The following is an 11,798-nucleotide window of genomic DNA, read 5'->3' as shown; positions in this document are numbered from 1 at the left end:
ATGATCACGCTATACGGACCCACTGATACTCCTGGGTTCAAACCATTCACTATGTTAAGTGTAGTTACACCATGGACATTTCTTAAAACAAGCTATGATTTGCCTTAATTTGGCTAAGAGGAGACAGGAATCTGACCCGTAATATAGTTCTTATGCAGTGTTACCTATTTTTGACAACAATTTACTTACTGAGAGTGTAGAATACAGTGCAGTGCGAAAGAAATTAAACCTATATGTAAGACCTTCTCTATTTCGGAGACTAAATGCTATCCGTATTGTCAAACCGTGGAGTTTGATTCCTCTGTGTTATGTAACCTCCAAAAAGCAAGTCTTTTACTCTCTGTTTTCATACACCTGATATTGGTAAACAATAACTGTGAATCGAAAACAAGTTTTTAAGACTGGAAAACAACGAAGACCTAATCACGGTATGCTGGACGTTATATTTATTTATGTGATTTTCTCTTTGTTACAGGTTCTGTCAGCAGAGGACAGTGAAGCCCCAGGCTCTTCACCTCTGAACAGAGCAGCTCTGGCCGAGCTAACCAATGAGGAGAGTGTGGACGAGAGATCTCCTTCGTTCGAGCGTAACCGGAACAGCATGACATCCGAATCATCGTCAAGTTCATCTAATGACACATTAAAGATGAGAGGAAGCTATGTACACATGTCCGCAGATGAACAAGATGACGCTTTGAGTGGCCATTCATCTCGCTCATCAGTCACGCTACTTGGTATGTACACAGTCAGTTGTCTGAAGAAGAACAAGGACAGACTTACAAGACGAAATGAACAGCGATCGTGAAATTTTTAACAGATACATTCCATGTTGCCGTGCGTCTGTTCAGTAATAGGTTACAGAAGACGACACAATTTGGTAAGAACATCGTGACAAACTCGGCTATCACCTCGTGGCCACTTTTTCGTTCTTACCACATTTTGACGTCATCTGTGATCTATTAAACAATTAGATTATGAGCTCGAGATTTCTGTCGCGTGATAGTTGACGAGGGCGCAGCCCTCGTCAACTATTACGCATAGAAATAAAACTTATTCTAAATCCTCTTCACAGACACTTCGAAAACGACAAGAAGCGGCCGTCATTTTGTTAACAAGCGCACACTGCTACGCTACTCACTATCTATCACAGAATAGATAATGAGTAGTGTAGCCAATCGGAGAGCAGTATTCGTGATAGAATGCTAATAGATTTATACTAATACTGAACAGACACATGTAACCTATTTGTTAACTGCAAACCAATGAAACGAACTTGTTGTTAGTTGACTAACATATTGACTGACTTCGTGGTTAACACTAAACAATGTGCGTTAAACAGGAAGATTTGTTTCTGTTGATGTTTGACGTCTTTTTTGTTGTAGAGTTATTGAGATCAAAGGATAACGACCTTCGCAAGATTCTGGATGAAAAATCAAAACTGGTTGCTGAACTAAGGGTAAAAATACAGTTGCATGTATTTTATTGAGCTGCAGTCAAAACTGTCATTAATAGCATCTTTCCTGAGCACGTTCTTGTGGTAACTGCCTGAATGTTTGGCAAAAGCCGTGCTGATAACTGAGAACACTGACAGATCACTGTGTATAACTGTGTATCGCCCAGTTTGCCAAATTAATCATGTACGTTGTGTTTGTAGGGATCAAACATGACAGTAGGAGCCTCCACTAGTGAGGTAAGTTTTTGCAGACGCACTTTTCAAGTAATATGAACTGATGTTGAGAGAGGGCCAGATGGAGATTTTTTTGTTATAATCTGGCCGATGCTGTGCAGAATGACAGAGATGATGTTTACCAACTGTTCAAACTCAGTGATGTACACGAGACATGCTAATTTGTGCAAGCGAAATGTAAAAGCTCATGGCCTTGAACGGAAATGCATGATGCAACACGATAAGAATTTATCAGTTGATTATTTGTCATCTGATATTCTCCGCTAATGTTTTGTTGTCTTCTTTACTTTCAGAGTCATGTTAACGGCGATTCAGTAGAGGCTAGGTATGATTATTTTGTACCTACTACGCACCTATAGCAAAGAAACCACTGTGATGATTACTCTCTGGTTTCATTTTATTGTTTTTATGCCCAGGTTTTGTGTTATATTCTAATGTAAACGTTTGTTTGCTTTGTAGAGACTTAATTTTGGCAGCAATTCTTCAAGGTAAGTATCCCAGCATTTATGAAGGTTTCAATAACTTAGTATTTCAGCACAGTTTAAGATTTTTTAAAGAAATTCACAGTCACTTATCAGTCACTTGGTTTAGTTCTTTCGTTGGATGTTTTTGTGCCTTGCAACATGATCCCAAACTGACACTTTTACGTGAAGGTTTATCCCAATTAAATTATTCACGCGAATTTTCTCAATCATGGTTTCTGCTTAACTAAGTACCCCGTTCTTAGTTTGTCGGAATCAGGGCTTTCTCTGTCTTAAGTTTGTATTTACGTTTACTCACTGACTGACGCAAACCCAGCTGTGATTCTGAACCATTCTCTTACTTATGGGCATTTTTCTTGTCGTTTTAGCGAATCGTTTAACAGTCGCTGTGAGTGATGTGTTGAACCCGAACATAGACGACATGTCTCGTGGAGTGGGGTCGCTGGGATATGGTACAACTCAAGGCGACTTCTCTCCTCAGGTTAGTCTACGTCTGCGTGTTATTGCGTCAAACTGTTATTGAGCTTTCTTGCAAAAGAAACGGGCGCAGAAATATCTGCTGATAAGTACCCCTGTTGCCTCATTAGCATAAGGCTGCGGGTTGGAAAGGTATCTTGATGGATACTATTTCACTTCAAGCATTTCAATTTTTTTGTCAAATTTGTTGTTTGGTGAGATTTTTAGCTCATGGGGTGTAATATTGAATGAGATATTCCGGGCTTTCAAAAGCAACTGGGCTATAAATGGTAACACTTGGAGTGTTTACATCCGCTTCACACAAAACGCCTTAAATACATTGAGCTCAGATTTCTCGGAACAGTTGATTCTGGCATCCACTTACAGAATCAGAGTTAATATATCTGTAGGTTTATCAGAGAGTGAAGTACTGAAAAAAGTATAGAAATGCATTACCTTGCCAGACAATGTTGCGTCAATGCTCTACTGAGCTCTGAAGCCGTTAGAAGTGCTGGCTGGTAGCGATACTAACAGATTGTTTCTGTTCTGTTACAGCAACAACTCGTTTCGTCAACGTCTGTTCTGAATGAACAGCTTACGACGTTACTTGTAAGTAAATTTTGTAGCTACAGTATAAAAGAATGCAATTCTTGTGTTTTTATATTGATTACACGACCAATACGAAAGAAATGCTCAACCTCTCTGTTCTGTTTCAGGGAGTCATCACAGAGCGAGATATGGCGAGAGAAAGGTAAATGTCAACCTTTTCATTTGTTCACAATTGCCAGACGTCATATACATGGTCTGGGGCTAGTGGTGGAGTGGTAGTGTATCCTGAATTTTATTTAAAGAATAGAAACAAAACATTCTGCCCATTTAAGCATTTCAGCTTATTTTGGATGGTGAAATTAAAGTGTGTCAAACAACGCCAGAAAAGTAACATTCTAAACCAAGTTTAGGCCAGTTTGAAGCAAATAATAGCATTTTCCTCCCTGTTTATTGTTCCAGTGACTGGTCTACGTAAACGTGTGGTACTTACGAAAGAGAAAGTATTCTCGGTTTTTCTATCGAGTGGAAGGGATATTACTCGCTTCTGAGTTTGATTATAGACATTTAAATGTTCTTTGCTGGCGCCATCATTACGCTTAGAGTTTGAGCTGGTTTATAAATGCCCTTATCAAGTAATTTAACAACGGGTTTCAGCAAATGATTTCTTCTAGGGTGTTTTCTAAAGCTTTTTATTGTGTGGTTTGTTAGGTTACGATGTGACCTTCAGTACGCCAACTCTCAAATCCAGCGCTTGAAACAGGGACGGTCATCATCTCGCCGCACCAGAGAACTTCCTGCTTCCCAGTTCTCTGTTAATGACGATCATTTCTCATTCTCGGATTCCCCTCGGCCCAGTTCTCCGACCTCTACCGTCGATTTAGATTCAGGTTAGTGTAAAGCAGTCCACACTGATCGAAATTTTGAAGCTCTTTCAAGTGTTTACAGAGGCGCTTTAACACCTTTGAGTCTAAGGGCTGAAAGAACATCAGATGTCTATTTACAGTGTAAAAAGTTATCAAAGGGAGAATTTTACGTAAATGAACTCTTATTCAGTGATACTGCAATAAATTATCGGGACAGAAATTCAAACACACGTATAGTAACTATTAACGATAATTTTATTTTAATCATGGAACTAATAGGGGTACAAGAAGATCTTAGCTTTTCACTCAGAGCTTTTTATGATGTCTTTGTCATTTGTGTTTCAAATTACCTATTAGTAATTCATCCTCGTTCTCTTCTACGAATAATGTAACTAGTTTGGTTTGGATGCTCGAAAGTAATTCAGCAGTTATTGTCAGCTTTTTATGCTGTTTGTTTTTCTGAACAGATTACGCTCGTTTATCGGAGACAAGTGATTATTTAGCCTCTGAGGACAATATGGTACGATGCAGATTGTGATTGTTTCTCTGTGTAACCGCTGTATAGACCACTTTTTTCTTCATTGTAGTGTTCCTTTAATTATCCACGTGTCATTGATTGTTTACTCTCCGATATTTATATATCCCAAAGATTCTTTTTATAGCAGTATTAAGGATTACTGTGATGGCATGCTATAAGAGAGGATGAAGGGTGCGGAGGTTAATTCCCTATATAGGCCTTATTCTGAAGGTAATTCCCCTCAAGTTATTTTTAGACATGGTACCCAGTTCTGCCGTGAGTAAAGTTACCTCGCTGCATGGAAATATTTACGGAGGATGAAAATGTCTACGTGAGTAAATTCTGTGTCACAGGCCGTGATGGCTATACTAGACCTTCTGACAGGGATTACATGTGAATAAGGCCTATATGGGGAATTACCCTTCACCCTTCCTTGTATGCCATTGTTGTCAGAGACCTTCAGTCGTGTATCAGTGGGTTTCGTGCAGGATGTAGAGTTTGGTGTGACTTGAAGCGCTGTGAACTTCGTCTTTTACTGACGTTTTTGTTTGCTTATGTACACAGGAGTCGGTTGGGCGTCCTTCATCGTTTTCAGGGTATCGATCCAGAAGCTTGGTAAGTGTTTGAATATTTGGTTATCCAATTATGTGCTCTTGTAGGCTAATGGATATATATAATTTACATCCTTTTGTTGTTGTTGTTGTTGCTGCTGCTGCTACTGTGTTCTATAACTTGGTTTTCTCATGTTTGTCTTGTTTGTCTTTTCGTTGTGTATTTAAGTGGTGGTTGAGTGTCGAGTTGTAAGACGTTGTTTGTTTATGAGTTATTATCACGGTAGTCATTGACTTGTTTTAGTTTTATTTTTGTTGTTTAATTATCTGCGCATGGTAATGAACATTTCCATGGCGACCAAAAGGTGTATCTGCCTTTAATCTGTTCGAGTTGTTATCTAGAGAAACATTTAAAAGGTGTTGTAGAGCCTTAAAGTTTAGCTATGATTATACTTAAATTGTTTGTTTTTTTTTTTTTCTTGTTTAAGATATTACAAAGTTTTGTTTTTCATTTAAACAAGTTAAGAATTGCTTTTTGATAAAAATTGATGGTAATTTATAAGCTTCGTCAGGTTTAAGGTGACGTCACACTCGCCGAAGCTTATTGTAAGTGTTTGGTAAAATGACCAATACACGTTCACTTCCAGGTTGCACAATATATCTTATTCATGATTAGGTCAGATGTTCAAAATTTACCCCAAGCTTCCAGAACGGGTTATTGCTTTCAGTGCTTTGGCACCTCCACTCTAGTTTCATTTGGGGAAAGTTATTTGTCTTTGCTACTTTGGAAATTTGTTGAAGAGAACATCACAAGTTTGCATTTCTCTCACTACGAAGCGAATCCGAGCCTGGGGGTACAGCAGAACTGCGTTAGCGCTGTCTTTGGCCAATTTTCACACGTCAGTCGCACGAGAAAACGCTGTAACGGGCCAAGTGTTCCATACCGCCGGAAATTGTGCGATGTCGGTTTCAGTACCATGAAACAATTAGGACTATTTGTACTACTTCCTGTAAGGGATTCAAGGCCATCATAGTATCCGCCTTCAGCGTGAAGCAAGACGTTATTGCAGTCTTGGATCGAGTCTCATTTTGAATATGAAGTCGTGTTACGTGTGGATTTTCGGCGATGTGACGTCACTACTTCACCAAGACTGAAATAAACTCAACATGACACAAGTAACGTTAAACGTGTGTGACGTTATTGATAGCTTTAAACACACACATTAACTAACGCACAAATGCGTGAGTTGTTTCTCCTTGGTAGTGTTGAGTAACTCCCTCCATCCCCACATTCTAACCAGTAACTGAAGCTTATTTAATTTTACTTAAGATGCTAACAAATCCAGAACTCGCAATTGGCACCGAATGCTACGACGTATAGCACGTGGTAAGTCATTCGGTTTTCTTGTGCATCTCATAAACAGCTAGACTTAAAACTTACAACTCCCTACTATAGATTAGGTCAAGTCAAATCATCTTCTTGACTCAAACGTCTAGCGTTTGTGTCGTCTTCCTGTTTGGTCGGAGAGACAGGCGCGACTACAGGACTGTTTATCGGCTGGTGCAGGCCATGAGGGAATATCGTGTGGGCAGTCAATGTTGAACAAGATATACGGCAAATTTCGCTGAGTTAAACTTTTGCCATCGACTTGACAAGTTTTGCTACTTGAACCGGCAAAGCATCGGTCGTGTTGTCGCACCTGTTGGAAATTTCATGACAGTTTCATTCACAGCCGTTTGGTGGATTGTTACAGAGCGTTTCTCACTTATTGGCTGGATGTGAGAACAGTTGTGTGACGATTTGTAGAACGTTTGAGAGAGAAGCTAACAGGCGTAGGGAGTTTTTAATGTACTCGGTAAATAAGGAATTTGTGCATGACACTTGTCGCTTGTTGCACTGCAAATAAATTAAATAAGCTATTGTAAACTTAAAATGCACTGTGAAGATAAATAAATGCGCACTTAGACAATCAGCACTTAAAAGTTAACATGTTTACCCTTCCTTGTGTTGTGTTGCACCTTTTGTCTTTTTATTTTGTATTTAAAAAAAAGAGAAGGAAAAAATAAACAGTTGTAACCAATTGTAGCCAGTGATTCAAGAGCTGATGCTGGGAGAAGGCACTTTGTTGTCGTTTTCAGTCCATTGTGACTCGGCAATCATTGTTGTGCTGTCTTTCCCTGTGTTGTTGTTTTCACTCTGGCCTCGGATGATGTAAAGCCGACACTTACTTTCACCTGATTGCAAGTGTAACATGGCTGACTTGACTGCAATTTTGGCGGAAAATAACACGTCATTTTAGCGTGGTTGATATAATAATGTCTTGAAAACCATGTCCTGCTATCACTTAGCTAGCTAGAATCTCCTTTACTTTAGCCAGAGGCTATAATTTATTACTGATCAGAATCTGTTCTTCACTTAGGTTGAATAATTGATCAGACACAACGTACGAGAAGTCTTCAACAATACACGAGTAATTGACAAAATTTCTTTCAGCTAGCACCATAAGTAAAGCGGTAACGTAATTTTGCATGTTTTCGTGAAAGCAATCCTGACTGTACTCTTGTTTCCAGGCCTCCAGTGGGTACCGTTCCTCTACGGCTTCCTCGCGACACACGTGGCGTTCACGTGATGAATCTACAACGCAATTTCGCCGAGGCGGCCGTTCCAATAACAGGGCCTACTGGAGCGACGATGGTGCGGAATACGAGTCACAATCACAAATATAGTTCAGGGTCACTCGCCTCTGCTGTTGTAGCTCAAGTATAACAAGCGGGAACCACGCACAGGTCGCCTTGTGAGAAATCATAATGATACAGCTGTTAGACTTGTGACAACAAGCGCAGTTTTTCATTGTGGTGGACACATTAATGGACTGCGCCTTCGATAACCGCAGAGACATGCAGCGGTATATTTTCTATAGCGTCCGAACAATTTAACGTCGCATTTTCAATTGTCACAGCCTCGAGTAAGCACAAAAGTGTTCAGTCTTCAAGTTTATGCCAACTAGTTTAAGAAACGTCGATTTTAAGTCTAGTAACATTTCTTTTAAGACATAATTTTAGGTTGTAGCAAGTAGCCTTTGTAGTGTAGTTTTTTTTAAATTCTTAATTTCTGATTAATTGTATCGCACATGCAGGTCATGAGGACAACAGCTGATCAGATGGTACTCTTAAGTTCTTTACTAGTTCTGTAAGAAATACGTTACCAGTAGATTGGAGAATTATAGCATGTTGACATCAGTACAGAGAAACCATGTTGGCAAACGGTAGCAAAACGCAACGCATTTGTTGTTGTGTACAGAATTTTAAATTCGTTTATCTTGGATCGACAAAGAACTGTTAGGGCCGCTTCATGTGTGCTTCAATTGGCTCGAGTTCTTACAGCCTAGGCAAGTGTTGTATTTGTTTTACTAAGAACCGTCTTTGTTCCGTGGTACATAAAGTAACAGTAATTTGTCTAACGTGCTGAATATGCCCAGAATTTGACATGTGCACTGGGTTTGATTATGAGCAAATTGTCAACGATCAAATGAAGACATTTCTAGAGCCTTAGTCTGAATTCCTGGTATTAGAATTGCCTAGCTGCTGCTGCTGCTGCTGCTGCTGCTAGATTTTAAGTTCAAATTAAGCTACACTGCTGTGTGGTCTCTTGTTATTATTTCCAGGCGAATCCCTAACTGCTATTCGATAATCTCGCTAAAGTTGTCGCAATTAATTCTAGTGTTTTACTGTTTATATAAACAGCTTAGCAGGCGTTTTCCCAAAACTCTCCAAGATTTAAAGGAGCCTGTTACGTAGGTTATTGTTGCTTTGCACGGGTTAACCAAATGATTTTAGTCTTCTTTGTAATGTACAGATGTAGTATTTTAGATCGAGCCATCGTAGATAGGACATTTTATCCTGTTAAAATGGAGATTGTATATACGGTATTATTGTCCCAGGTTCACAGTAAGGATATTCTCTATTATTAAATGCAAATGAGCCGGGTAGTTTAGCTAATTAAACATACAATAAAAGCAAGAGCTTTTTTGTTGTCTGACTTCCGTTTTTGTCCAGTGTCCTTTATTTTTTTTAATAGTACTGGGCGCGACAGTGCAAAGTTGAAACACATCATTAGGATTTTAGTGGAAAAGCTCTGGAGTCGGTCACGCTTTTTGAATCTACGGCCGGAGGACCGTAGATTCCATGTCATCGAGCGTGTCCGTTAACCAAAATCGTGTAACAAAAGAATATTCATACTTAATCAAACTTCGGGTGTGCGAAGATCGCTTCCCGATCAATGCCCGAATGACCGACTGTACGATTGAGAGGAACAAAATATGTGAAGATTAATCACGATTGATTTGTCGGTAGACTTTCGGTTAGTCAAACCTGTTAATGTTCGTAATAGGGAGTGGCTTGTCAAAACGGAGAAAAAAAAAATGCGAATTCACTAGCAGAAGCACAGCATTTACGGAGCATTATCAATGACTACGATCTCTAAATGCTGACCGTGCGTATGACATTGTAGATTCGTTTTCCCACGCTCTCCGAAGTGACGCAAATTAGGGAATAGACGAAGTTTTCTATTTTTTCTGTTTTTGTCGAGCGGACGCGGTCGCTAAGCTTCGATTTTCAAGTCTGGTATCCTCACCGTTAGTTTACGCATGATGCAGCAACGAGAGAGGCAGATTTGAGCTGGTAAACGAGCGATTTTCAGGCCGTTGCGATGAGATTTGTGAACCAGAGAACGACGGACTGGGAAGCGAGTTATTCACGCTTCGGCCGATCGTGATTTGAGGCGGCTAGGTCCATTCCTCGGAATATTTTGGCCTTCGCAGTACGATGGTTCGATTCTGAGCCAGCCAGCCTTGTGTTTTTTTCTAGTGGGACACCACCACCAACGCTAACTCGCTGAAAACGCGTTAAAGCGGCCTCAAACACCGTGAAACAACAAAGAATACGACAGGAAAGCAAGGTAAGTCCGTTTTATTCGTAAGACATTAAATTTTAGGTATTTAAAGCAAACTCGTAAAGTTCCCATCCAAACCCTTGTAAATCGCATCTTTGTAACACAACACCGCTCGTAGGCAAGAATCACGTTCGCGTACGTTTCATTTACTTTACATTAATTATTTCCTCTCATCTCGCGCTTGGGCCGCCTGTGGTTTCATAAGCCATAATCGACAAAGCATCATCATCAGTATCTGCAATAGTTTCTGGCTGATTTGCTCGGGACTCAAACGAGTCTATTCGGTTGGAAAGACGTTCAGTCGACTGAAGAATCTTCTGCAGGGAATCGTTTTCGTCCTTGCGCCGTTTCGGCGGGGACCCTTCTTGATGTAGGTCAGGCGAGGAAACAGAGTTTTGGCGGGAAGATGGCGACCAAGAGCGAGACCTTTTACGCGACTTGTGTCTTCTATGGGACATGTTCAGCGATTTTAAATATCCTGAAAAGCGACAAACATCACCTAAAAGAAACCTTTGTGTAAAAACACAGAGGTAGAGCCTAAAAAGCGGTTAGAATTTGTAAAAAAAGCAGGGCAAAAGCAAAATACTTACCGAATGATTTGAAGCACAAGGAAAAAAGCCACCGAAGCATCATGGGACCACGAGATCTAGGTCCCAGGGCCTTGTGGGTATATCCAATCCCCTTTTATTGTTTCTTTAGGGGGGTTCGCCCTTCTGTTGGCGTTAAAAAGTGGTTTGAAGCACTAACCGGGAAATTCCTACCATTTGTTGTCTCATATATTTCGAACGGAGTCTGTGAAATATAATGCACATTAGCAAATTGATGTTTGTTTCATGCTTTCATACAACCCGGAACTCAACGTAATGTTTGTTTTATAATAAATATTTGTTTCAGCTACAGGTAGGATCGATTCTAAAACGCTCTGCGGACAAAACGCTATCTGAACCAGGTCGATGCAAAGATCGCTCACATAAATTCTTCATACGGAAATTCTGGATTCTTTCAATATTAAATACCGACAGATCAGGAAGGTTTGCTTTATATATATGAACAAGAGTAAGTTCCCTGTCGTCTGTTCACCATTGTTTAAGCTTAACTGGATAATATTTCTCTACTATCTCAAAGGGATGTCATTGGTTTTACGGAAAAGCTTTTATGAAGCTAAAGTTATTGACGTCACCATCCTATACGAGAATTACACAACTTAAAGCATTTTGTCTTTGACGACACGGCACGCGAAAGTTTCCCGCTTTCACTGCCGTTCCGGTCTTGGCCTTCCCGTCCTTGCATCGTATAAAGGTCCCTAATGTTGCTTGTGATGTAGAGGACAATAATGCCATGTACTCAGATTTCAAACAATATTTCGCAATGTAGAACAGAATCTGCAATCAGGCCGGTTACATCACTGGACGACTCAAATGGCACAGAAATCACAAATTCACTGTTCGCGGTAATTCATTCCTCTCAAGGAAACTCGAATCCCTTTCGAGGGATTATTCAACCTTTTCGAGGGATTATTCAGCCCTTTCGAGATATTTCAAGGGATGAACTATGAATTGTCAAGCTTGCTCATGACGAAGAGTCTTTTTTTACTCGATTGTTTTTTTAAACAAAATTTGAACAAGAAAATTGTTGTTCTTCTGGTAGGAATTAAAAATGTTATCCAGAATGTTTGTCAGAGTTCAGTTTGATAATAAGAATTACCTCTTGTCAGAAAAGAAGCTTTTGTCATCTGGAGACAT

The 11,798-nt window shown here is 39.9% G+C and overlaps 1 protein-coding gene across 5 annotated transcripts in view; it reads left to right on the top strand.

Moving 5' to 3' along the window:
• The window catches only part of LOC110052249 (rho guanine nucleotide exchange factor 11-like), a 69,560-nt gene extending 60,416 nt beyond the window's left edge, over positions 1-9,144 (top strand). For 4 of the 5 annotated variants that reach the window (XM_089293138.1, XM_089293139.1, XM_089293140.1 and 1 more), the window contains 12 exons: positions 476-734; positions 1,383-1,456; positions 1,655-1,690; positions 1,981-2,012; positions 2,147-2,175; positions 2,538-2,650; positions 3,181-3,234; positions 3,342-3,376; positions 3,883-4,061; positions 4,505-4,557; positions 5,119-5,169; positions 7,677-9,144. In XM_089293138.1, the coding sequence (XP_089149264.1) occupies positions 476-734; positions 1,383-1,456; positions 1,655-1,690; positions 1,981-2,012; positions 2,147-2,175; positions 2,538-2,650; positions 3,181-3,234; positions 3,342-3,376; positions 3,883-4,061; positions 4,505-4,557; positions 5,119-5,169; positions 7,677-7,832 (1,071 nt within the window). In that variant the 3' untranslated portion in view covers positions 7,833-9,144. Of the gene's footprint in view, positions 1-475; positions 735-1,382; positions 1,457-1,654; positions 1,691-1,980; positions 2,013-2,146; positions 2,176-2,537; positions 2,651-3,180; positions 3,235-3,341; positions 3,377-3,882; positions 4,062-4,504; positions 4,558-5,118; positions 5,170-6,435; positions 6,493-7,676 lie in introns of all 5 variants that reach the window. The other variant, XM_089293141.1, reaches the window with a different exon arrangement.
• Positions 9,145-11,798: the final 2,654 nt, after the last annotated feature.

Source organism: Orbicella faveolata, unplaced genomic scaffold, assembly GCF_042242905.1.
Source record: "Orbicella faveolata isolate gen_17 unplaced genomic scaffold, um_ofav_v1 contig_25, whole genome shotgun sequence".
Taxonomy (NCBI): Eukaryota; Metazoa; Cnidaria; class Anthozoa; order Scleractinia; family Merulinidae; genus Orbicella; species Orbicella faveolata.
Note: the sequence above shows the minus strand (reverse complement) of the source record. Positions and strands in the feature narration are given on the sequence as shown.